Source organism: Medicago truncatula, chromosome 5, assembly GCF_003473485.1.
Source record: "Medicago truncatula cultivar Jemalong A17 chromosome 5, MtrunA17r5.0-ANR, whole genome shotgun sequence".
Lineage (NCBI taxonomy): Eukaryota > Viridiplantae > Streptophyta > Magnoliopsida > Fabales > Fabaceae > Medicago > Medicago truncatula.
The window spans coordinates 33,802,903-33,830,736 of record NC_053046.1 but is presented as its reverse complement, the minus strand read 5'-3'; the positions used below and the strand labels follow the sequence as shown (position 1 = coordinate 33,830,736).

Below are 27,834 nucleotides of genomic sequence, written 5' to 3'. Positions count from 1 at the left end.
AACTATTTGAGACAACTTTTGTGATAATTTTTTTCTCTTTCTTTTTATTGATCAAAAACAATAGAGAGAGAAAAAAGAAGAGAGAAAATAACAACATAACGTGAGTATATTAGAAGTGGTGTATTCAATTTCTCAAAAACAAAATCAACTTTAAAGAAAAAATAGTAAAACTTACTCTCTTTGTCCCTCATTATATGAACCCGTTAACAAAAAAAAAGGTGAAGTAAAAAATTTGTTTGATATGTGTATTAATTTATGCATGGGGTTAAATATATTTTAATCCATATAAATATACTAACTTTTCGTTTTAGTACTCCTAATATTTTTCTTCGATTTTTAATCCTTCAAAAAAATTTCATCACCATTTTTTATACTTATTTTTAAATCAATTCATGTGTACACTTCACATTTCTTAATGAAATTTTTCATAAATCTTTAGAATATTATAAGAACTTCTCTCAAAAAAGAAATTCGATTTTTTTTAACAAAGCATGAATTAAATATGAATTGTTATGTTTTTTGCACTTAAAGATTCATATTTAACTTATTTTTTGTTTAAAAAAAAAATCTTTTTTATGGCTAGAGAATGCTTTAATATTCTATACATTTCTACACAATTTCTTTAAAAAAATATAAAGGCGACACTTGAGTTAACTTAAAAGTAGAGATCAGAAATGGTGATAAAAATAATTTGTGGGACTAAAAGTCAAACAAAAAATTTAAAAGGAATAAAACAAAAAGTTTGTATATTTATATGTACATTTTTCATTAATAAATAAAATTAGGGCATTTATGTAAACAAATCATTAATACAAGTGGATGTTTACATTGTCTTGTATTTAAGGACGAAGAATTGTTTATAACAAGTTTTATTATTAGATACAAGATAATCTTCAAAAGATTCTTTTTTAACATTCTCTAGCGTTTATTTATTTATTTATTAAATGAAATCAATGTGAAACATACACTTTGAGTGTGTTTGTTTTAAGTTATAATTGTTGATTCCCAGGAATAAAATGATAGAAATGTATATGTTTATGTTTGTTACAAGTTTACTAAAATTTATTTCTTGGTATAAAATGTTATTGGGAATAGAAAAAATTTCCTAAGGAAAAGGGTGGGAATAAAGTTCCCATGGAGATGGGAATAAATTCATAAATAGTTTACCTATTATAACCCCTATTTTTATGGTTCCTGAGAATATTATAAAGCTAACCAAACATATTTTTCCTAAATTCCTTGGATTAAAATTCCCATCTTTATATTCCAAGGAATGTTATTCCTAAGAATAAATTTGGTAAACTTGAAACAAACACACCCTTTGAAAATAGGTCTCATTTGAAGTTAAAGTTGTGAGACTCATGAATTTCATTCAATAAAATATTGTGTTAGTGATAGTGTTGAAAATGGAGTATTCACTTCCTAATTAACGAGCAATTTTTGGAAGGACAGAGGGATTTATACCCTCCATTTGGTCACACATGCACAAAAAGAAAAAAAGCAGAAAATATAAATAATTAAAATAATCATTAATTTTAAAATGATTATAACACGTGTACTCATTCCGTTTTAAAATGAATGTCACTTACACTTTTCAATGTAAAATTATTATTTTATTTCCAATTGTACCTTCTAGTTAATTGAGCGTACACTACTTACAAAATATTACACCGATAATAAATAAGGCTAGATTAGTAAAATTATCATGTAATTTGTGTGTAAAAACAAATAATGTGTAAAATTGACATTATTATTATATTTTTTTAATTTGTGTGTAAAAACCTTAAACAACATTTATTTTAAAATAGAAAGAGTACTTTTTTTTGTGTAATCAAATAGAGTGTCCAAATTCATGTGTCCACCCAAAAAAAAAAAAAAAAACCTAGCTAATACTCATCTTAGGGACCTAAGAGAGGGAGTAATATTTTCATGATTTCATCACAATTTTTTTCAAGTTCACATGTTAGAGCATCCACAATGGAGAGTCTCATCTTTGAGGTCTTGAATTGGTCTCACATTGACACATCACTTTTTTAATAATGGTACCTAAAAGGTACTCAACCACTCCAATGGAGAGACCCTCTAACAAAATGTCTAATTTGGTTCCACCAATATTATTTATTTAATACACTATCTATTTTAATACATTTTTTAATTATTATTTTAATAAAAAGGTGATGTGGGCCAATTTAAGAATAAGGTCTTAATTTAGACCTTACATCTTTTAAGACCTTCAATTCTTTTTTCCAAAATGAGGGTACCTATTAAGTACTAGGTCTTAAATGTTTAAGACTCTTCAATTGTGGATACTCTTGGTGACCTTATGAGCCATCAGCCTGATTCAACCATAATTCAGTTCATGCATAAAAAGGAGCTGTAGAAGTCGAGAAGACAAACAATGCATCTTGACATCTTGTCATTTCCTATGCAGTAATGTACAACTACCCTCATGCGCCGTATTAAAACTAGCATTTCATAACTAAACTTCACTTTAATTAATTATACTAGTATTATTAAATAGTACTATAAATTTCTTCCCGTCACATATCACAAAGTACATTTTTCTTTCAGATAAATCACCAAAGCTACTTAACTGTGCATGAGGCTCTAACCTTTCATATTCTGCTGCGACACAATGTTTGTTCCCTCTTATAATAACTTGCAAATTTGGTCATGTTTACTTGAAAGGTAGATCAAGACATACTTTAACTGTTCAGTTCAACTCTTCTTTGCGTTTTCGTTAATTTGGTGCATGTATACTGATTTTTTTCCTTAATGATTAATTGCTTATTTGCTTTAGCATTGAGAAAGAACAAAGGATGGAGACAACTAGTAATGAAAGTGAAGAGGATGTTAGCAATGCAAGTGAAAAGGATGTTAGCGATGCAAATGTAGAGGTTGTTCGACTCGAGGATGTTGTACTCTCATGGACCTACGAGGATGTTTTGAACGAAAATCTTTACAAAGACAAGGTTTCTTTCCATCTTTAGATTCTTTACAAAGTGCACTTGCTTCTTGGAAAAGGATTTGAACCATACCCAATCTAAATAAAGATTGAGTATTTTTATGCTCTTTTCAAACATAAAGAAAATAGTTTTCCTTCTATGTAGTCTCACCCTCACATATGGAGTATATCGCAGTGAACAAAATGAGTAAATTTTAACTATTGAAGAAAATGAATAAGAATTACAGGTTCGTTCCAATTAATTACATTATCTTTTATAAAAACTATGTTGCTTTGTGGCTATGGTAATGAGTGCAACCATTTTGTTACTTGGATAAAAATAGATGTATTTTTTTTTATGAACAAAAAAATTGTCTGTATTACCATGAAATGAAAATTGTTCTGTTGATCATTTTTATCTCTGCTATTTAATTATGCAACTATTACATGTTCTAATAACACTAGAAAAAACCTACGTTCTCTCAGGTTCATAAGATTCCAGAGACGTTTAAGTCTGCCACAGAATACAAGAACTCTTTTGTACCTCTATTGTTTGAGGAAACACACACTGATTTATCTTCAAGCTTGTTTGCTGTCTCTCAAGCTCCTTTTTGTGAGATCAATAATGTCCAAAAAACTGCACAATGGAAACTTTCCATTCCAAAAGATCAAAATCAATTCATACAGTTCCATCATGACATACGGCTAAAGAGTACAACTGAATCTGATGAAGTTGAAGACGTTGGAAATTATAAACCTGTGTCAGGGGATCTCATTGCTTTCACACACATTAGGCCTAAAAGCTTAAATGACTTGAACACACTCCAAAGCCCCTACCGTATCGCCTATGTTAAGAAGGCAATCAAGGCAGGGAATGGGATTCCTGATAGAATCTCAGTACTGTCATGCAAATGCATGAAGATGGATATCAAAGATGACTTGCAGAACAACAAGGAGCGATCATCCAAATGCATGAATATGGATATTGAAGATGACTTGTGGAACAACAGAGAGTTGAAACTGTATGCAGTTTACCTTATGAACATGACAACAAATGTTCGTATTTGCAAAGCCCTGAAATCAATCTCACATATGAACATAATTAAAACAATGTTGGGACCACGTCCAATTGTAAGAGTAATCTTTTGATCTGAATAAGTTTCTCCTTCATTTAGTATATATAGCATACTGTGGTATACTGACATACACAATAAATCAATGATGTTTATTTTTCCCGCATGGGAAATTACTTTGAAATACATGTCGTTATGTCCTTTAAAATACTTTTGCAGTTAAATATGTAACCTGTTTAACGCTTTTTGTATTTCAGAGTGGAGAAAACTGTCAACTTTGCCCGCCTGAACCAGATAGTCAATCTTCTCTCATCCAAGAAGATGTGATAATCCGTTCTCAGAATCTAAATGAATCTCAAGAAGACGCTGTTTCAAGCTGTGTTAGTATGATGAATTGCAATCATGCTGATATCAAACTTATATGGGGACCACCAGGGACAGGGAAAACTAAGACAGTTGCATGCTTGTTATTTTCTCTACTCAAGTTACAAACCAGAACATTGACTTGTGCTCCAACTAATACTGCAATTTTGCAGGTGGCAAGTCGGTTGAATAGGTTAGTTATGGATTCACTTGAGCATGATACATATAGTTTGGGTGACATTGTGCTATTTGGCAATGGCAAGAGGATGAATTTTAGTTCTCATCAAGGCCTTGTCAAATTCTTTCTTGATTACCATGTAGAGAATCTCATGGAATGCTTTGATCCAAATACCGGATGGAAGACTAACTTGCTATCAATGATACAGTTGCTCAAGTCCATGGAGAAATCTGCTAACAAAAAAGAGAGTAGTGAAGTATTTGAATACAAGCAAAAATTTGTTCAACAAAAAGAGAAGCTCGAGTTCTTGATGCAAACTTTATACACACACATGCCAACATCTCTCATTTCACTGGAAATGGTGAAAAAAATGCTTCAGGCTTTTGATTTGCTAAAGTCTCTTGGAATTTCCATCGGGCAAGCCAAATTTAAGAAAAGAGATGAAAGCATTCCTGCTTACTTTCAACTGCTATACGTCAAAAGAGATGAGTGCCTTAGCATACTAAGTTCGCTTTCTAAAACAGTTTCCCTTCCTTATTTTGAAACTGACAGGAGAGGTGGGATCAAGAGAGTTCAAGTGGAAAAATTTTGCTTGTCGTATGCTTGTCTAGTTTTGTGCACTGTATCAAGCTCAATTAAACTAATTCATGCATCATGGTTGAAACCAGTGCAATTTTTGGTAGTCGATGAAGCCGCACAGCTAAAAGAATGTGAATTAGCAATTCCATTACAGCTGCACGGTCTCCGCCGCTGCATCCTAATTGGAGATGAGAGACAACTTCCTGCATTAGTAAAAAGCAAGGTACTTGACCATTGGACCATTGGATTTAGTTATTGATTTTTTCTCTTCAATTGAATATTTTCTCTAATATGTTCAAAACAATTATATTTGTAGATTGCTGATCAGTGTGAGTTTGGACGAAGTATGTTTGAAAGGCTTGTAATGCTGGGATACGAAAGGAAAATGCTAAATGTTCAGTATAGAATGCATCCTTCCATTAGCTTGTTCCCATGCAAAGAGTTCTATGATGGAAAGCTATGTGATGCTCCCGTTGTCGGGGAAGAAAGCTATAATAAGCTTTTCCTTGAAGGAGAAATGTATTCTTCTTATTCTTTTATTAACATAGCCAAGGGTAAAGAGCAATTTGGACATGGACAAAGTCTGAAGAACATGGTTGAGGTTGCTGTTATTTCTGAGATAATTAAAAGCCTTTATGAAGGTCAATTTCTCTTTTCTTTTAAGCTTTTTTATTTTTAACTTTTTCATGCAAAAGAAATCTTCGGTCTCCGTAAGAATTATGCATTTATGTCTTACAATGTATTTTGTTTTGTTCTGCCAGTGTTCATGAAGACAAGGAAGAAAGTTAGCATAGGAATCGTATCTCCATATAATGCTCAAGTTTATGAAATTCAGGAGGAAATTGAGCAGTACACTAAGGTTGCTAATTCTAAGTTCTCTGTAAATGTTCGTTCTGTTGATGGTTTTCAAGGTGGTGAGGAAGACATTATAATAATATCTACTGTGAGATCTAATGGACGAAGAACAAATGTGGCTCTGACTAGGGCTAGGTATGATGTATATAATGTTCAATTTGTTATGCTGTTTCTATGTTTACTGAAAACTGAGTTCATTTTGTGCAGATACTGTCTTTGGATATTAGGAAATGCATCTACTCTAATCAACAGTGGCTCTGTATGGAGAAATGTTGTTATTGATGCTAAGAAAAGGGATTGTTTCCACAATGTTGAAGAGGACAAAAAATTGTCCCAAGCTATTAAGGATGTCTTGCCTCAGCTTCGACAACTTGAAGAATTTGAGTCGCCATTGAAGAAACGGCGTTTAGGAGGGAAATTTTGAAATCATAGAATATCAAATACTCCCTCTAGGCGAGTGGCACCAAATTAATCTGTGTATGTTTGGATGAGCTGTGAGTTTCTCAAAATCATGGTGTCATGTGCTGTTGTTTAATCTCCAAAGTGTAGTTTTTGTTAAAATCGTGATGGCTCAACTGTGATTATGTTACAAATGGTTAATCAAGTTTCAAGTAGGGTGGGGACATCTTTTGAGACCTTATTTAGGAGATCTTTTGAGTCTTATCTATTAACTTTTGTGGTGAATTATCTGGGCTTGTTGTGATCATTGTTTTATGCCATGCATTTAAATAAGAACAAGTCAAAGCACAATCAAAACCAAAATCAAATCTAAGCACAATTTAAAACCAAACAGTCTGCAATTTCAAATTAAAAATTAAGCAAACATTTGAGAACATATATAATTACAAGTATCAAAGGGGGAGTAATTGTGCTTATTCTCAAGATAGGGTTTTACTAGTCTACTATGATTGCCAAGTTATGCTTATGGTTATTATGTGTGACTAAATTCAGTCACTGGAGAATTTTTACAACGGATGTAGATCGGAGCGAATTAGAGAGATTTTTATTCAGTCACTATCTATTAACTTTTGTCATTTAATGTGAGAATTTGGTTTCGAATCTCGACCATGTGTGTTGTGTTGTCCCAACCAACTAAGTTATCCTTACACTAAAATAAACTTCATTCATTTTATTGCTAAATTAGGAATAATACAATCTACATGATCATTATTTGGGGCATTTTCAATCTACATAAAATTTGAGATTGGTATAAGTGATTAAAATATCTAAATAGGGTGATAACTATAAAGCAAAATTCTATTCTTAACGGCCAAACTAATTTCTTCTACCAATGGTCAAAGGTCAATTTTAAAACTAAAGGAGAAGTAGTAATAAATCCAGTTGAGCAACAATCGAAGGATTTTAAAACTAATTCTATTCTTAGTGAAGTCTGAAATCTTATTAGCATCTCATTCTAAAATCTTAAACATCTAAAGGTTCGTTTGATGCACATGATAAGAAGACAAGATATGATAAAACTATCATATATCTTACTTCAATCCGCTGTTTGGTGCACCAATAAAAAAGAATAAATTAAACTTATTTCTAATCATATCTTATTCATCCTTTTTTTCTAATCCTTAGTATTTGGTGTGTTAGCAACCTGATAAGGTATTAAATCACGCGTATCTTCTTCTCTATCGTGCCTCCCCCAAAAATTCCTTCTGTGTCTCTCGCCTCTTGCTTCTTCTCCGTCACACCTCATGCTATTCTCCATCAATTAAACAATTGATTGAATAAAAAACGCATGTCATGTTGAAACAAGAAACCCAATTTCATTGTTGAAAGAAAAAACACATCATATTGAAATTACCAGCTCACATACGAGAGACAAGAAACCCAATTATTTTAATCATTTTTTTTTTAAGGAAAATTTGTTTTAATCATATTTCTTATAATTTTGACAAAATAATACTATCATATTTGTTATCATCTATGCACCAAACACATGATAGAATAAGTGTCTATCATATCAGTATCATATCCTATCTTTATCTAACTTTTTATCATATCCCGTCTTTATCATATCATGTGCACCAAACGGAATATCAAAAAGACTTTATGAGTGCGTTTGATTTGCTAAAAAATGAAGGACATGACAGGACAACTCTAGTTGTTCAGTGTTTGATTTGTAAAACTGTTTCAGGTACAGGACAAACTGGAGACAAGGGACAGGACAAAAACTCATATTTTTGTCCCTCACCAAACCACAACACAACTTTTTGTCCCACGTACAAGTTGTCTAAAATACCAAAATAGCATTTTGTCCCTCAAAAATCGTATAAAACAAAAAATTATTCAATGCCATAAAAAATTTGTCATGTGCTGTTCTGCCTTATGTTGTACTGTTCTATCTTGTACTGTTCTGTCCAGTACTTACTATTTTGCAAATCAAACACACCCTATAACACACTAAAATACATTATATAAAACACTAAAACACATTATATGTGCTTGAGATAGCGGTAACATTGGGTTTGGGTTGACCAATAAGTTGAACCAATTCCTTTTTTTGCAAAAAGACAAGGAATGTGGTTATCTTTCTTAGGCACTAAATTGAGTATCACAATTTTCTCAAGTACTAAAATGATCTCAAGTTGGTTTTATCTTCTTTTTTTATTTCATCATTTTCCATATCATATACTACTAAGTCACTTAGGTCTATTTAATTTCCTTTGATTAAATGCCACCCACTAATCATTATGCGCCATACTTTCATGCAGGAAAATAAAAAGGTGTGTAGAAGTCGAAAAGGCAATGATGCATCTTGTCATTTCCTATGAAAGCACCTTCAAACGCCATGTTAAAACTAGCTAGTATTCCTATAATTAAACTCCAATTTCATTAATAACATAAAAGTTCTACTAGTAAAACTTCTATATCCCCGTCCCACATCACTAAAATTTCTAAACTGTGCTTGAAACTCTAACCTCTCATATTCTACCATATACGGTATTTTACACTTTGGCCAACCTTGTTTTTGTTCCTTTAACTTTTTCTCATGCTTTATATTATCTTTTCATTTTTGATCATGTATACTTGAATTCTTTAGCAAGCCATACACTTTAACTATTTCCTCAGGTTGTTCCATTCTCTACTATATCTTTGTGTTTTGTTATGCATACTAATTTATTTTCCCTAATGATTGCTTTAGAGTTGAGAAAGAGCAAAGGATGGATAAGACTAGTAATGCAAGTGAAGGAGATGCTAAACCTAGAAGGCTTTTAGATATTGTACTCTCATGGCCCCTCGAGGATGTTCTCAACGAAAATCTTTACAAACACAAGGTTTCATTTACACCTTTTGAACACTCACAATGAAAACTTGTGTTGAAATCTTTACTATTTTTGTAGATTCTTTCCAAATTTATTTTTACGGTAATTTAAAGATTTTCTCGACTAGGGGTAAATCTTATTTGAGCAAAGTGGGAAATGAGTATTAGAACTGCATTTCATACACTTTTGACCCAAAAAATGTTCATACGCTTGTATGATTATGATCTTGATAAAAATGCTAATACGCATGCCAATGTTTAAGATACTAATTATATTATGTTATCTTTTATTTACACAATAGCATGTACCAAAAAAAATTGTGTTACTTTGTTGCTATGTGAAAATAATTAAAATTAAGGAATTTCTTGATCCATAAAACATTTCTAAAATACTTTGCTAATGAGTGCAACAATTTTGTTTATTTTTGTTGGTAATGGTTGTCTTCCTCATGGCATTAATTAGGTATAACATAAAGTATGGACTGCATTTTTGACATTGTAATGAACTTAGATATAAATAAAAAAAGTTGTCATGTATGAAATGAAAATTGCTCTATTCTTCTATTTTCATTTCTTCTATTTATTTGTGGATTTATTTTTAATTATACTACCATCTGATGTTCTAACTTCTAACATTGGAAAACACCTTGGTTCTCTTAGGTTCATAAGATACCAGAGACATTTAAGTCAGCAACAGATTACAAGAACTCTTTCATTCCTCTGTTGTGTGAGGAAACGCGCACTGATTTATCTTCAAGCTTGTCTGGTGTGTCTCGAGCTCCCATTTGTGAAATCAAGAAAGTTATAAAAAGCAAGCAATTGCAACTTCCCAAAGCTCAAAAGCATTTCAAACAGTTCCGTCATAAGATACAGTTGAAGAGTACATTTTACAGTGTGGAAGATGGTGGAGATTATGAACCTGGAAGTGGAGATCTCATTGCTTTCACAAACATTAGACCCAAAAGCTTAGATGACTTGAACACACTCAAAAGTCCCTACCATATAGGTTATGTTGATCGGCCCAAAAAACGATTTTCAGATATGGTTTCAGTTCTATCATCCAAATGCCTGAAGACGGATACTGAACATGATTTTGGGAATAGAGAAGAGCCTAAACTGTATGCAGTTTACCTTATGAACATGACAACAAATCTTCGTATTTCGAATGCACTGAATTCACCCTCAGAGGGTGAACACCTCAACATAATTAAAACAGTGTTGGGACCGCATCTCATTGTAAGAATAATTTTTGATATGAATGAATTTCTCCTTAATTTATTATGTAGCATACTGTGTAATGCTAACATACACAATAAATCAACGGTCGCGAATTACTGTGAAATACATGTGCATTGTGTGCTGTAAAATTTAACCTGTTTAATGCTTGCTTTGTATTTCAGAGTGGTGAAAACTGTCAAAATTGCCTTTCCGAAGAAAATTGTCAAGCTTCATTCACCAAAGAAGACATGATAATTCGCTCTCAGAAACTGAATGAATCCCAGGAAGATGCTGTTTCGAGCAGTGCTAATATGATAAATTGTAATCATTCTAATGTCAAACTTATATGGGGACCTCCAGGGACAGGGAAAACGAAGACAGTTGCATGCTTGCTATTTTCTTTACTCGAGTTAAAAACCAGAACATTGACTTGTGCTCCTACTAATACTGCAGTTTTGCAAGTGGCAATTCGATTGCATAGGTTGGTTATGGATTCACTTGAGCTTGAAACATATGGTCTAGGTGACATTGTGCTCTTTGGAAATAGTAAGAGAATGAAATTAAGTTCTCATCCAGGCCTTGTTGATATCTTTCTTGATAACCGTGTAGAGAATCTCAAGCGGTGCTTTGATTCAAATATTGGATGGGAAACTAACTTGCGATCCATGATACGGCTGCTCAAGTCCATGGAGAAATTTACTTTGAGAAAAAAGTATAGGGCAGTATTTGCATTTATATACAAGCAGAAATTTGTTGAACAAAGAGAGAAGCTCAAGCTGTTGATGCAAACCTTATACACCCACATGCCAAAGTCTTTCATTTCACTTGAAACAGTGAAAAAAATGCTTCAAGCTCTTGATTTGCTAAGATCTCTTGGAATTTCTTTGTGGCAGGCCAAATTCTAGAAAAATCAATTTAATTGTGAAGATGAAAGCTTTCCTGCATACATTCAAGCATTCTACGTCAGAAGAGATGAGTGCCTTAAAGTACTAAGTTCGCTTTCTGACACAATATCCCTTCCTAAATTTGACAAAAGAGATAACATGAGAGTTGAAGTAGGAAACTTTTGCTTGTCAAATGCTTGCCTAATCTTCTGTACTGCATCAAGTTCTGTTAAACTATACACAGCCGAGGTGAGCCCAATTCAATTTTTAGTAATCGATGAAGCGGCACAGCTAAAAGAATGTGAATCAACGATTCCATTACAGCTGTCTGGTCTCCGCAATTGCATCCTGATCGGAGATGAGAGACAACTTCCTGCATTGGTGAAAAGCAAGGTAGTTGATCATTGCATTTAATTGTTGGTTTTCTCTGTAATTGATGATTTGGTCTAATATGTTCGAAACTGTTATATTTGTAGATTGCAGATAAATGTGAATTTGGCCGAAGTATGTTTGAGAGGCTGGTAATTTTAGGATACAAGAGGCATATGCTAAATATTCAATATAGAATGCATCCTTCCATTAGCTTATTCCCATGCAAAGAGTTCTACGATGAAAAGCTATCAGATGCTCCTGCCGTCAAGGAAGTAAGCTATAACAAGCTTTTCCTTGTAGGAGATATGTATTCTTCTTATTCTTTTATTAACATAGCTAAGGGTAAAGAGAAACTTGGACATTGTGGACAAAGTCTGAAGAACATGGTTGAGGTAGCTGTTATTTCAGAGATGATTAAAAGCCTTAATAAAGGTCAATTCCTATTTTAAATTTTATGTTGTATTTCGTTGAATAAGAAATCTTTAGCCTCGGTATGAATTATGCATTTATAGGTGTAACGGGGAATTTTTTGTTCTTCCAGTGTTCATGAGGACAAAGAAGAAAGTAAGCATAGGAATAATATCTCCATATAATGCTCAAGTTAATGAAATCCAGGAGAAAGTTAAGCAATACACTTGGGATACTACTTCGGACTTTTCTGTTAATGTTCGTTCTGTTGACGGTTTCCAAGGCGGTGAGGAAGATATTATAATAATATCTACTGTGAGATCAAATGGAAGTGGTAATGTTGGTTTTCTTTCAAATAGACAAAGAGCAAATGTGGCTATGACTAGGGCTAGGTATGTTAAATACTATTTTTATTTTGTTATGCTGCATTGCTTCTCTAATGTTTACTGAAAACTCTTGAGTTCATTTTGCGCAGATATTGCCTTTGGATATTAGGAAATGCAGCTACTCTAATCAACAGTGACTCGGTTTGGCGAAATGTAGTTCTTGATGCTAAGAGAAGAGATTGTTTCCATAATGCTGTAGAGGACAAGAACTTGGCCCGGGCTATTAATGATGTCTTGTTCGAGATCAAACTACTTGAAGGATCTGAGTCTCCATTTATGAAACTAAGTTTAGGTGAAAAATCAGAAGCATCAACTTCTTCCTCCAGGTTAGTGGAACCAATTTAATCTATACTATTAACAGCTATGTTAATTGTTACAAATGGTAATGGAAAAATCAAGTTTCAAGTGGGGCAATCTTGTGAGTCCTATTTATAGAATTTGGTGCTGAATTATTTGTTCTTGTTGTGATCATATTTGTTGTTTAAGATACTCATTCATTAACTTGATGAATTGTTCTCATGCTAATATCAAACTTAAGTTTTACAATAATGTCCACCCAGATGTTTAAAATATGTAATATACTTCTATACCATGAAATTAAATAAGAACAATCATGAACTCCTTTGCATATATTGTTTAGAATAAATAAATTAGCCAAAATCAAATCTTAGCACAATTTTAAACCAAGACACTACAATTTTAAATTACAAAATAAACAACAGAGTCAATTTGCCGCACCTGAAACCTGTATGATCAGTCTCCCTTTGCCGACATAGTTGCCTGCTCCGCCACCATTGTCAAGATATTGGTGTGGTAGCTGCGAACGGTTGGGAGAACTCACTCTTTTGTGCACTAGCTAGGGTTTTGGATTTTAGGGCTTTTCTCTTATTGGTTTATGGTGTATCACTAATCCGGTCTCTTGTAATTTTCTTTTGACATAATCTATTGATTAGAAATTCACCGATGAATAAATGGAAAATTCAGAGTTTGAACTTTTCCCGCATACTTAAATTTCTATGCCAATTGAGTTGCTCACGAATTTTTGTGTTAAATTTCCTGTCTTTATATAGGATTTAAACTCTTATGTTCGTTCATCCCTAGGATAAGTACTAATATGAGGAATTGTTGTGTTTTTGTTGCAAGGCCCAGGAAACCAAGGTGGTGAAGAATGATCAATGTTTTTTTTCTTCTTTTTGGAACAGGATTATCTTGAAGAGTGGACCTTCAAGAAATGTTTAGATAACTTAGTCCTAAAGATATGTACCAGCTGGTTTTGTAAGGTCAAAAAAGCTAGCTTTATGTGTCCCCTTGATGATTGTACTATCCGCTTCTATTTTTTGTGTTTGGCACAAACAAGATAACAAATACACAATTCAGTCCTCGTGCACTTTTCTTGGTCACTATAGAGAGGAATACTTGTGATGATTATCTTTGCTTCTTTTGGAATCATCCTAAAATGTAACTCTTTTGCAATTTATTTTCACTGTTTAGATTGTCTTGTTTTCATTTCATGCTATTTTTATCTGTATTTTTGTGTTTAATTTATGTCCTCCCTTATTTTAATTTCTTTATTTTTGCTAATATATTTTGGGTCTTGCCCAGTGCCCTTAGAGCACTAGTTAAAGAAACTAAAAATAGTAGTTTTGCATTGGAAATAATAATTTTTTAAATTTTAAAAAGTTGAATTCACCAATGTTTATCACTTCCCAACAAAATATTTCTATTTTTGTTCCTTTAACCAATATCCAAGGGCACTATTTAGCATTTCTCATATACTCACTCCGGTCACGTTTATAATCAAAAAATAGTTTTTTAAATACATTGAATAATTAATGTATCTGATCTATAAATGTGACTGCATACATTAATTATTCAATATATCAAAAAAAAATGTTTTTTAACTTGTAAATGTGACCGAGAGTGTTTTAGGATGGTTCAAATCATTGTTAGTTGATGGAGTAGCAGCGTAGTTAGATGTCAAAATTGATCATAATTATGCTTCTACACTTTCGATTTTACTTAAAAAAAATATCTGCAACATTCATAACATTTGCTTAAATTTATTGTTTTTAAACAATATTGAATACTATTTTTTTTGAAGAGAACAATATTGAATACTATTAAAAGTAACTAATGTTGACTTTATATAAAATAATACCGTGTTACGGAGTAAACTTTTTTCTTCCAATTTTACTTAAGAATGTCAATGAACCCGTAATGGATACGATACGATACATTAGCGTCGGTCCCCATACCTATATTTATAAAAAAAAATAAAAAATTGTCCCTACCCAAACTCATATATTTGTGGACAACAACTTTATTGTTTGTCATCATGTTCTATGAGTATCTAAGTGTTTGTATCCGCACTCACATATTACCTACCAAAAAAGACAAAAAAAAAAATTAATACATGCTTTGGTCTCTTAATTTATTTTCGGATTTCATTTTGGTCCCCTAACTATAGAGTGTCTCAATTTGGTCCCTTGTGTCTTTTGTCGTTACCTCTTTTGGTCCTATCCGTTGGATCATGTAGGTTTATTGTAGCCTACAGTGAATGATTAACACCTGATTTTTTTGAAAAATATATAAAAAATTCATATTTTTTATAAAATATGAAGAATAGATCAAACAGTTAAAATGTAACGGATATGACCAAAAGAGGTAACGGCAAAAGACATAATGGATCAAATTGAGACACTTTATAGTTAGGGGACCAAAATAAAATCTAAAAATAAGTTAAGGGATCAAAGCATATGTATTAAGCCAAAAAAAAACAAAAGACGTATAAATTAACAAATAATTTAGAGATGATTCAACAATTTTTATTTAAAAGCATATAATTTTTTGAAAGAAAGAATATCTATCCAAAGTTGACTAACGATAAAAACAAGACAACGATAAAAAAAAAATGTAAAAAAGAAGAAGAGATGTTGATATGTAGCATAGTGTTGTGAATTCCTTAAAAAACACACCAATAAAAATTTGATGTGTGAAGCAAATTAATCAAGCAACCAATATCAACGTGGGTGACAATTATAAACAAAAACAAAATTAGAAATCAGAGAGAGAGAGAGAGGATGAAGAATAGAAACAAGTTTATTTATCCAGTTCGGTACAATACTGACTAGGGGTGTTGACTAGGGGTGTTCACAGTGTGGTTTAATTTGGTTCGGTTGATTTTTAAAAATTCATCCAAACCAAACCAAATCAATGCAGTTTGGATTGGTTCGGTTTGTGCGGTTTATCGTGAGATAAAAAAAAATATTACATTAACTCTAATATTGCCAACTTGTTACAAAATAAACATAGGACATTTTATTTTGTTGTTTATATGATAAAATATTAGGTAAAACTTGTATAAAAATCGGTATAATTAAGAAGAAACATAAGCATGAAACAAATTATTGGGAAGTAAAAGAAACAAATTCATCACTTGAAATGAATTGAAAGAGATGGAAATGAACTAGAATCGAACCTGATGGTGCAACAATGAAAAAATCGAATCAAAAGAGATTATTCTTAAATTATGTAATTGGGCTAGTACATCTTTAAGTAATATTCATCATTCTTGCGGTTTGGTTTGGTTCGGTTGCTGAGATGCAGATCGCAAACCAAACCGAACCGCGCGGTTCATTGCAAAAGTCATCCGAATTCATCCGAACCAAGTGCGGTTTTTTGCGGTTTCGGTTTGGATTGGTTTGGTTTGCGGTTTTTCTATTGGGTTGGTTCGGTTTTGAACACCCCTAATACTAACCTACTCCAAAGAGAGAGTAGCTCTCGATTATGCTATAATTTTTTAGTAACTTTACAAAAGATTCCAAAGGGTTACAAGAATCAGTTTTCAAACCTAATTCTACCCAAAGTCATGAATCTCTTCCCGTAATCGAGAGACTCAATCTTAATAGTGTTTCTCGAATGTGAATCAATGATGATTCAATTCCAACCATAGTGTTTGTTGCCACCAGAGATCTCTACAAACCTAGTTTTGTTGTTGGCTTCTAATCCTTATTTTTCTACTCTCTCATTTTAGAATTATAACTTGTAAATTTGGAATAGATATCACGCTGAAGATATGTTTGTTTTCTCTCCTTAAGCGCAAAATATATTTGCATTAAATATTTATTTTAAAAATATGTTTGCATCAAATTTTTCTTCGTACGGTACAAAAATATATTTTTACTCTACATAAATATATTTTCAGCAACAATCTTCTTCATCCATCAAATTTTAAGTCTATTTCAACCGAGAACAATTGTTTTGGTTTAGGTTTGAACACTTCTAAAAAAGATTTAGGTTTAAATAATTATAAAAAAGTTTACAATTAATCAACTTTAATGGTATGTAGATTTAAATTATATATAATATTATGAGTATATGTGCGGATTAGGGTCGGGCTCCGCACTCATATTCATTTAAATTTGTGGGTAATTACCTGAGCCAAAAACTCAGATTAATTGTGGATATTTTTGCGGGTGTCCGACGAACTTGATTCCAATTATCATCCCTAAACTTACTAATAAAACAGAGAAGAAAATAAAAATATGGATCTCAAAATTATAGTTACACTCTCGTATACCCCCCTTCTAATTAAATGTTACTTGATGAAAGTGAAGCGGAAATTTTGAAAATCATAAACGAAATAGGAAAGTTGGAGAGTGACAAAAAAAAAAAGACTATAAATTTGGCTACAATCGCGTGAGTTGATTCCATTGATTATATATAATTATAACCTCTCCGAAAGATACAAATTTATTTTATATAAGTTGTTTTAAAAAGAAACTACACGCACAAGTGAAAATAGAATAGGGTTAGGGGAAGAAAAGAGAAGAGAAGAAGAATCAAGCTCCAAGAACACACTCAAAGCAAGCTTAAGAGGTACGTAACTTGTTTTGATCATTCTTTCAATATAGATGTCACTTTTTTTCTCTTCACTAATAACGTTCATGTTTACACCACGATATCCTTTAGGTTTGGAAAATTTTATTGAGTCTAAGACGAATTATTTAAAAGAATTTGAGTCAGAACAATTTTAGTCTTTTGTTAAAGTGAAATCAAGCAATCACTCATTCTTTTTGTGTTAAGAATTTGATGTTTTCAACAACAAAATTAGAAGCTAGAGTTTGATAGGATGCTAAGTAAAATCTAGCTAAAGATTTTGATTCGACATTCTTTCTCTGCCTTTGATTTGGGACTTAAATGTAATTTTGGTCTTTTTATTTTAAATTTTTTGAAATTTTGATCCCTCTGTTTTAAAAATCAATTTTTTGGTCTCGTCATTGTAATTTTTTTAAGAAATTAGTCCCCTGACTCAATTATGATGTGTCAAAGTCATTAATTTAAGGTGTTTATATATTTTAGGGTTAATTAAGTTTTTAGTCTCTATAAATATTCACAATTTTGTTTTTAGTTTCTACAAAATAAAATCACACTTTTTCGTTCCTGTAACATTTTTCTTAAGCATTTTAGGAATCAAAAATGTTGATGGAAATTTTAACAAGGACCAAAAATGCTGATGGAAAATTTATAGGACTCAACACACTAACGGAAAATTTTTAGGGACTAAAAAGTGTGATTGATTTTTATAGGGACTAAAAACAAAACTGCAGATATTTATAGGGACCAAAAACTTAATTAACCTTGTATTTTAAAGTAGTCTTTGATTGCATACTTAGTCAAAATAGTCATGATGCATTAACTCTTTTTATGTAGAGACGAATATGAAAGTAGGTACTAATTTGACAATTAAAGAAGCATTTTAACATAAGTGAATAGTGCACAATCGATGATTATTTTGATTTTGATCCATTAAGGTCTATTCTTGCTACTCGTTACAGATTCAATGATCAAAATGATTATTACTCCTTTTTAAAAGGACTATTTTGAACAACATGTATAAGGATTGGCTTTCGAACCATGAATTTCCCACTTATCCACATTTTACAATGTGTGAGCCTGAACCATTAGGTTGTTTGACAAAAAAAAAAAAAAAAAAACTTTCATCCCTTATATTTTCCGGAAAGTTATTCTTAGAAATAAATCTACTAAACTTGAAACAAACACCCCCATTGAGATTAGGAGTGTGTTTTTTATATAGGTTTCGAATTTAAATCTCTTAGGTGCCAGCCATTTATGCGTTGAATCAATCTATATAGTGTTTTGATCATGTTTCAATTAGGTCCTACTTTTGGATTGTAAAATTAGTCCTATTTAATTGGTCATTGGATCGGATTCCAAGTTTCTAAAAAACGTACATAATTGAAATAATATAGGGCAAATAGTTATTTTGGTCCCTTCATGTGTAACGAGTAGTCACACCATGTATTGAAATTTTAAAATTGTCTCGATGTATCGAAATTTTAAAATTGTCTCTAATTGTACATTTGGTTAGTCAAAATAGTCATCGACTTTGAAATAGTTCATCAATGATGACATTAACTATTTTGAAATGATATAACAATAAGGAAATAAATTGATAGACTGATATGACAATATTAACGAATAATTTAAATGTAAAAGACTATTTTGACCAATGTAGTGCACAGTCAGGGACTATTTTAAAATTTCGATGCATTGATAGAATATTGTAAGTCCCGTTACACATTCAGGGATCAAGATGACTATTTTCCCAATAAAAAAATTGACTTTTTCAACTTTTAAGATAACATTAATAAATGTGGTCAAAATCAATCACATTAATTATTTATTATAGAAAAGTAAAAATTAAAGGTCACATTATTAAAAAAATTAAATAAATATATATAATTACTGTGAACTTAAATAATATACTAATTAAAATACTAATTAAAACAATACTGTACAATATTAATTATTGCTATTTTTTTTCTACACTACCTTTGTTTATTGAATATAACCCTATTTAATTATTGCATTAACTACTTATTAATAAAAGAGTTAAGGGTCAACGTTTTCCATTATTTAATAATATACATTATCAAATATAAATAAAAAACTTATTTAACAAATTTCAATAAACAGTTTCTTTTTCCTTTATGTAATTAATATATTATTATTACTCTAGTCTGGTCAACAGGGTCTTACTACTCTAGTTTGTTGTAGTTAGCTACAAAAGTTCTGTAAAGAGGGTCTTACTACACTTGTATAATTCTCCAAATATTGGTGATCAGCAAGTATTTTGGTTTATCTAGCTCGTGGTAATTTTTTCTTTTTCTTTTTCTACTTTTTCATGTTTATCATGCATATGTAAATGTGCTTAGCTTTTTAACAAGTTTTTTTTTTTTTTTTTTTTTTTTTGCATATATTTTTATTGTATTTTCATGTGTACAAAACAAAGAAACCATGGATTGTGATATTGGTTGTTGCATGCATAGAGTTGATCAAAAGGGATAGAAGAAATATGGAGATGAGATATACTGCAATGGAGAAATGTCTTCATCGTGGAAGCTTAATAGATATTGTATTCTCTTGGACTCTAGAGGATATTCTCAATGAAAATCTTTTCAAATACCAGGTTCTTTCTTCACTTTTCAATACTCTAACATGCAAAACACATTAGCTTGTAATTTTTTTGGGTTACTCATCCTTCAACTTCTTGATGCCTTGACTTTATTCCATTTTCATTATGTTAATTATAACATCCAAGTTTTATCTCATTAAGTGGATCGGTTATATCGATCAAATTACGTCATAATATTCTATCATAAACCATATTTGAATCCAACTTGTTAATCTCTAAATCTGCTCTAATAGTTTCTCTTATAGTTTTTTAGGTCTTCCTCTACCTCTTGTAATCTGATTATCCTTCATCCGATCTACTCTCCATACTACAGAATCTACATGTATTTTCTTTACAAGTCTAAACCACCTAAGCCTATTTTCCACCATCTTTTCTACTATAAGTGTTACTCCAACTCTCTCTAATGTTGTCATTTCTAAGTCTATCCTGTCTAGTCTTACCACACATCCAACACAACATCATCATCTCCGTTACGTGTACTTTATTCTAATGATGGTTCTTAACCGCCAAACATTCCATTCCATACAACATCACCGGTATGTCAACTGTCCAATATAATTTTCCCTTCAACTAGAGCGGTACTTTCGTATCACATAAAACACCCAACTTGAATACGAAATGGAGAAGTGCCTCAGGTGTTTTATGTGATGCAAAAGTACCTTTCAAATTGAAGAGAAAATTCTACCGGACAGCTGTTAGACCGACGATGTTGTATGGAATAGAGTGTTGGGCGGCTTAGAACTAACACGAGAATAAAGTAAGCGTAGTGGAGATGAGGATGTTTCATTTTGTTAATTGAGGTGAATAGAAACACTGCTGATTTTGTTAATTAATTGAAAGAAAATAGAAACACTGCTGATTTTGCTTTTTTTTTGCTCTTGATCTTGTTATCATTTGTTTTTGTTTTATTGTGAGGAAATTGGATCAAGAAAATAATTGGAAGAATTAGATGCTAGTCACATTTTTATTTGTTGTAAGTTAGATTGCCTACTAATATAACCCCTTCTGTGTTGCCAACAAAATCGCATCTCAATCGATAGATTAATCTAATGGATAAGATTTGGCTGGACGACACAGGATCCCTTTATAAGATATAATAAGTACTTAAATTGTACTAGCTTTTTTGCCTAGTCTCTTCATTTTCTGTTGTGACATGTCAAACATATTTGTAGAAAGAACTCTTTGTCTCAGTAAAGGCATCTTGAATTGAAGTGCTCTTTAATTTTGCGCAGGTACCAAAGATTCCAAAGACGTTCATCTCAACAAATGACTACGTGAATTCATTCTTTCCTGCATTGATTGAGGAAACACATAGTTATCTGTCTTCAAGCTTGTGGAATGTTCCTCAAGCTTTTTGCGAAATCAGGACAATGGAAATATCCAAAGACTTCAACTATCCCCACGCCTTGTTCTATCAAACTACATTGAAGAACACTACCGAAGAAGTGTACGGTGTAGGAAAATATGAACCTGAGGTTGGTGACCTCGTTGCATTCACAAATGTTCGACCTAGAAGCGTGTCTGATTTGAGCAGGATCGAAAGATATTGTCACATAGGTTATATTTGTGGATCAAAAGATGAACTTAATGATCAGATTACTATGCTGTTGTCCAAGGAGATGCATAACAACATTGATTTGAGGAGTAACAAAGCCCAGAAACTCTACGTTGTTTATCTCATTAACATGACAACAAATATTCGTATTTGGAATGCTTTGAACTCAGATATGGAAGAATCCAACATGAATATAATTAAAAAAGTGTTGCAGCCATATTCAAGGGTAAGAATCACAAAATTATTTATTGGTTTCTATTCTTTGTTATACTCATGAAACTAATGTTTTTCAACTTACAAATTTAACAAACATCAACTTGAATACTATGAGAAAAGTTTTTCTGCATTAGAATTTGTTTTGAAACTTTCATGCACATATTTCTTCAATAGATAAGATGCTGCTTGTGTTTATTTTCAATCCTTGTGAAATACATCCTTCCTTCAGGTCTTAAGATCATAGTTCACAGCCATGGTTGCGTCACGATTCTTGGTATCGGAGAGAATTGTGCTCAAATTTGGTTGATTGATGTGGTCTCAGTATTAGTTGCGTTACAGAAGCATAAAAAATCTAGATGCCATGGTTTTAATCTCATTCCTAGGCCATTTTTAAAATCATTTTTATAGTGCGCTCAATTATAAAAAAACAGTAGCATCCTTGATTGTGGCAAAAACAAGGTTTTCTGATTTTTGTTTTTTTGAAACAGCAATCATGGCCATATCAACTATATTTAACCTTTTTTTTTTGCAATATAAACGATCTCAATTGTAACACTACTACTCTATTTAAATCCTTGATAACAGGACTACTTCTTGTTCTTTGATATTATCATAAAAAGTTTCATGTTTTCATTGTATTTTACAGATGGAACAAAACTGTCATACTTGCTGGTCAGGAGAATATCTCCCTCAATCCTATTCTCGAGTAAAAAACATGATCAAAGCTCAGAATCTAAACAAATCTCAAGAAGATTCTATTCTAAGTTGTTTTCATATAAAAAAATGTCATCACAATGATCCTATTAAACTCATATGGGGTCCACCAGGAACAGGCAAAACAAAAACAGTTGCTTCCATGCTATTCTGTCTCCTCAAGTTAAGAATCAGAACACTAACATGTGCTCCAACAAACACTGCAGTGTTGGCAGTGGTGTCGCGCCTTCACAGCATAGCTAAGGATTCACTTGAGCATGGTTCATATGGTCTCGGTGACATAGTTTTATTTGGAAATAGTAAAAGAATGAAAATAGATTCTTATAAGGATCTTGGTGAAGTGTTTTTGGAGAATAGAGTTGATGATTTGTTGCACGCTTTTTCTCCAATGACTGGATGGATAAATAGTTTGGAATCAATGATCAAGTTACTAAAGGATCCTGAAGAGCAATATGATTTGTATAAAAATGATGTGAATGAAGGCGTTGTTATGTCATTAGAAGAATTTGCCAATGGAAATTATAATCATGTGAAAAATGCATATTTTTCATACACGAAACACTGTGAGCATGATTGTCCCATGACATTGGAGGAGTTTGTGAAGAAGAAATATGATTATATTATAGAGCAGTACGATATGTATAAAGATGATAAAAAGTTAAGCATTGGTATGAGTATGGAACAGTTTTTAAGACAAAGATTCTGTTTCATTGGAGGGAAATTGAAGTTGTTCATGAAAACTTTGTGTACTCACTTACCAACATGTTTCCTTCCAATTAAGGTTGCGAAGAAAGTTTTTAGAGTTCTTGAGTTGCTGAAATCTCTTGAAAAAGAAGCTTTACATGAAAAAGAAGAATTACTTCACACTCTTTGTTTTCTTTCTGAGACTATTAAGCTTCCTAAAGTTACATCCAAATATGGAATATCACAATTTTGCTTGAAGAATGCATGCCTTCTTTTATGCACTGCTTCAAGTTGTGTAAAATTGTTCTCAGAAGGAATGGCACAAGTGGAATTTTTAGTGATTGATGAAGCTGCTCAGCTTAAAGAATGTGAATCAGCTATTCCGTTGCAATTGAATGGCCTTAAGCGTTGTGTTCTCGTTGGCGATGAGATACAACTCCCTGCAATGGTCAAAAGCGAGGTACTTAGAAATTTTTCTGTCTCATTTTAGTTGAACAATAGTATTTGTTATACTAAGTTAAGATAATCTGTTTTTTTTTCTATCTTATCAAAACAATCTATTCTGTCTTTAATAAAATATCTTTATTATTGCTTTTATTTTCTGTTGCAAGTTTTTGGTAGAAGAAGTAATCAACATAAAGTAAGCTACATAACAATAAACATGTGTTTTACTGCTAAAATTTGCTGATAAGTGGCTTTGACCAGAATATTTCAAATCACTTGCTAAATCGGTATCTAAATCGACCACTAAATGAGCTTGTGACCAATTTAGAGACTCTGATTTGAAGATGCTTTTAAACTATTATTTGCTAATGTAAGCGACCAATTTGACATTTTCGGCCACTAAATCGTTCACTACAAAGACATATTTTGTAGTACTGTTAGAAAAGTAAGTCCCTGATATTGTAAAGTGGTGAATAATATGTGATAAGAATAAGATATTGTTTCTAACATGACAGATAAAATGAGTTGGTGAAATATTTATCATCGCTTATGATATGGTGTTTCTGTGTCAGATTGCTGATAGGGCTGGATTTGGAAGAAGCTTGTTTGAGAGGCTTGCTACGTTGGGATACAAGAAACATATGCTTAATGTTCAATACAGAATGCATCCATCCATTAGCATATTCCCGAGTAGAGAGTTCTATAATAAGAAACTTTCTGATTCTCAGATTGTAAGAGAAATAAGCTATAACAAGCGTTTCCTTGGAGGAAAAATGTATGGTTCCTACTCTTTCATTAACATATCTAAGGGTAAAGAGCAGTGTAATCATGATCATAGTTTGAAGAATGTGATTGAAGCTGCAGCTATCTCGGAGATTATTGGAAGAATTCAAAAGGGTTGATTTCTCTTACTTTTTCTTCTGTCTATAAGTTTGTTGATCAAATTTTTAGCATTGGAGTATAAATATAATATGATGTAGGGTTAATTATCGTTTAGTTTCTATGAAAACATAAAATGGACTGTAATTAGACAAAATTAATGTAGGGGCTAAACTTGAAAAATTATGTATTTTATAGAAACTAAATACATATTTAACCATATGATATAATATACCATAACATTATGTAATTTTTTTATTTTTGTGGCAGAGTTTGTAAGGACAAGGAATAAAGTTAGCATAGGGATCATATCTCCATACAAGGCGCAAGTTCATGAAATCCAAGAGAGAGTGAAGCAGTACATGGTTTCGGCTCCTAACTTCTCGATTAATGTCCGTTCTGTTGATGGTTTTCAAGGCGGCGAAGAAGACCTCATAATAATATCTACTGTTAGATCAAATTTTGGTGGAAAAGTTGGTTTTCTTTCCAATAGACAAAGAACTAATGTTGCAATCACTAGGGCTAGGTATGCTATTATTTTGTTGCTTTCAAGTATTATTTTTTTGGTCGTAACTATATATATATATATATATATATATATATATATGCACACATGTTGATTTAAACTGATTATATTTGTTGCAGATATTGCCTTTGGATAGTTGGAAATGCAACAACTTTGATTAATAGTAACTCTGTGTGGAGAAAAGTTGTTATGGATGCTAAGCAGAGAAACTGTTTTCATAATGCTGATGAGGACAAGAAATTGGATCAAGTTATTGAGGATGCATGCTTTGAGTTTGAACTACTAGATGAATCTGAATCAGCATTTAATAAACTAAGCATAAGGGACAAGTCAGAAACTACCAACTTCTCTAGGTAAGTGAAGCCATCACATCTTTTTCATATATTCATTTGAATTGTATAATCATTGGTATGGAAACAAAAGTGTTATATTTGGAAGATGACAAGTTTCAAAAATTACCTATACATAGAAATATTTGTAAATAAAAAATATAAAAGTGATATTTTCATAATTTGAAGTGAAACTGAGACTTTAGTATTTGCATAATTTGTGGCATAACTTTTGGGAGAAACTTATACTTGTTTACGTGATTGTATTTGACAGCAAACCATTGACATTATGGCGAACAAAAAGAAGTGATATTTGATTGATGGCTTGATTATAGTTCTGGGTGGTGTGGTGATGCAATCAATCATGTGCATGGAGGTGTTTATTTTACATTTATGGAACTGAAATATTGATTTCTTGTCATGTAAGACTAAGATTCAAAGCATGTTTGTGTTTCTTTTTGGAAAAAAGCAAATGCATGTTTGTGTTTATGCTCACTATTTTAGCCTTGAAATTGAAACTATCAATTGTTCAAAAGTACAATTTTTGAAATCATGAAATGTTAGGTGATTTTGGCGATCAATATTATATTGCGATTTGAGTGAATTGGTAATTTGGTTATTGAAATTGTAATGTAACTATTGATCAAAATAGTTTTAAATTTTTACGAATGCGGCTCAAAAATTCAACCATAAAGAAAAAAATTATATTTATACAACCAATTTATGATAATTTTTGTGACAATTTTCTCACTTATACTCACATTATCTTTTTACTTTTTATTTCTATTGTTTTGGTTTTCGTACTGATATCTATTTTTTTTTCTTCTAAATTTATGGTTGTTCAAATAAGAAAAATATGGTCAATTTTTTTGTTTGTTTGTTTTCTTACATGATTCTCTCTCTTAAAATGTGGTCAATTAATTTCACAAGACTGCAGTTCAATTTGATTAATAATTCACTTTTTGAATTATCTAAAAAGCATTATGCATTTGATAAGTATTGTGTTTATATTGGAATTGATTTTGAATTTAGGGTTAAATATGTTTTTGGTCCCTATAAAATTTGGAACTTCTATGTTTAATCCTTACTTAATTTTAATAGTTTTTTTAGTCCTTATAAAAATAGTTTACATGTAGTTTGAGTTCCTAATAAAACAAAGTTTCTCTAATTAATCTTAAACTCTTAAATTTTTGAATGATTTTTATGAGGTAAGTCTAGAACATTACAAAAGGTTTGTTTACGAAAATTTAGATTTTTTTTAACATGAAATGATCGACTAGTTCATTAGGTGGAAGAGCATTGTAACTTAAATAGTACAATGTACATTTTTATCTACTCAATAGAGGACTCTTATTACCTCCATACCTTTTAAGATTTGATATCTATAATGACTTTCACTCCATTGGCACTAATCGGAAAATAGTCCATTTCTTTTCGATGGCTTCATTCACCTATCTATATTTAACGGAACACATTAATCCAACTTATAAATAGAATTTTTCATAACATAACTCTCAGTAAAATCACCAAATAATAAACACAATTTAAGAAGAGTCACACTTGATAATTTAGAGGACGTTCAAACTAAGAGAGGGAAATGATTATATTTTACATTCATTCTAATGACAAGGAAGTACAATAGTAATATAGTATATGTATATAGAAGTGGCACATATGGATATAAAGGTGTATGAACTGTATAAAACATCTTCATATAATTTAATTTAATTATTGATTCTATACTTTCCTTAAAATTTGTTCAATGCATATGTGAGTTAGTGATTTACGAAATAGAAATTTCAATCCAAAAAAAAAAAAAAAAACAAAGAAGTTTCCGTCTACAACAGTCAAAAAAATTGTTCAAAATTTCAAACAAAAACAAAAACGTGGACGGCAGGATTCGAACCTGCGCGGGCAGAGCCCACATGATTTCTAGTCATGCCCGATAACCACTCCGGCACGTCCACGTTGATGTTAATATTTTACACTGTTTCGTAAATATTCAATAATCTTGGCTTTCGCTAACATAGAAAACCCAGTGGCTTCTAATTGGTTCAAAAATTTCCATAAACTTTGAAATGGACTTTTGATACAAAAATACAGCTTACAATTTTAGAATATTGGGGAATAAGTTTTTTTATAAACGAGTCTTAATCATCACATACTCAATAAATATTTAAGATATAAGGTGGTTTTTGTCATGTAAGATGTTTGGTTTGCAATGAATAACACGAACAACATAGAGAGAAATTTACTATAATATTATTTATAAATTTAAATATTAATTAATAGATGATAGAGGGTGAGAGATAGATATTTCTCAAGACCAAAAAAAAAATCAAAATGTACCAAAATATTTGTTGCACACTAGCACACAAATATAATGCCTAGTCTTTTCTCAACTACAATACCAAAGACATCAGAGAAAAGAATTAAATTTCAATTTCTAGAATCG

The 27,834-nt window shown here is 31.5% G+C and overlaps 2 protein-coding genes, 1 non-coding gene and 1 pseudogene across 3 annotated transcripts; 3 read left to right on the top strand and 1 right to left on the bottom strand.

Annotated features, from left to right (window-relative positions):
* The first annotated feature begins 2,635 nt into the window (after nt 1-2,635).
* Nucleotides 2,636-6,416, top strand: LOC11430062 (helicase sen1). Its single transcript, XM_024784957.1, has 7 exons — nt 2,636-2,688; nt 2,801-2,972; nt 3,431-4,000; nt 4,275-5,360; nt 5,454-5,778; nt 5,899-6,127; nt 6,200-6,416. The coding sequence occupies exons 1-7, from the start codon at nt 2,636-2,638 to the stop codon at nt 6,414-6,416; spliced, it is 2,652 nt and encodes an 883-aa protein (XP_024640725.1).
* A 2,749-nt stretch (nt 6,417-9,165) lies between these two features.
* On the top strand, nt 9,166-13,773 carry LOC11433628 (uncharacterized ATP-dependent helicase C29A10.10c-like; annotated as a pseudogene).
* Nucleotides 13,774-19,933: 6,160 nt separating this feature from the next.
* Nucleotides 19,934-25,407, top strand: LOC11434410 (helicase sen1). Its single transcript, XM_003616070.3, has 6 exons — nt 19,934-20,026; nt 21,265-21,813; nt 22,450-23,661; nt 24,218-24,542; nt 24,795-25,050; nt 25,170-25,407. The coding sequence occupies exons 1-6, from the start codon at nt 19,934-19,936 to the stop codon at nt 25,405-25,407; spliced, it is 2,673 nt and encodes an 890-aa protein (XP_003616118.3).
* A 1,857-nt stretch (nt 25,408-27,264) lies between these two features.
* Nucleotides 27,265-27,346, bottom strand: TRNAS-AGA (transfer RNA serine (anticodon AGA)). The gene has a single exon. It is a non-coding gene; the product is annotated as a tRNA-Ser (tRNA).
* Between the last annotated feature and the right edge of the window lie 488 nt (nt 27,347-27,834).

What these genes read in the sequence shown, in the direction of transcription:
- LOC11434410 (XM_003616070.3), top strand. Translation starts at nt 19,934, where the DNA reads ATGGAGAAATGTCTTCATCGTGGAAGCTTAATAGATATTGTATTCTCT. An exon ending in TGTTGCAGCCATATTCAAGG is followed by an intron (nt 21,814 to 22,449) that starts GTAAGAATCACA and finishes TGTATTTTACAG; the next exon opens with ATGGAACAAAACTGTCATAC. An exon ending in GTTGCAATCACTAGGGCTAG is followed by an intron (nt 25,051 to 25,169) that starts GTATGCTATTAT and finishes TATTTGTTGCAG; the next exon opens with ATATTGCCTTTGGATAGTTG.
- LOC11430062 (XM_024784957.1), top strand. Translation starts at nt 2,636, where the DNA reads ATGTTTGTTCCCTCTTATAATAACTTGCAAATTTGGTCATGTTTACTT. An exon ending in TGGTCATGTTTACTTGAAAG is followed by an intron (nt 2,689 to 2,800) that starts GTAGATCAAGAC and finishes TATTTGCTTTAG; the next exon opens with CATTGAGAAAGAACAAAGGA. An exon ending in AAAATCTTTACAAAGACAAG is followed by an intron (nt 2,973 to 3,430) that starts GTTTCTTTCCAT and finishes ACGTTCTCTCAG; the next exon opens with GTTCATAAGATTCCAGAGAC.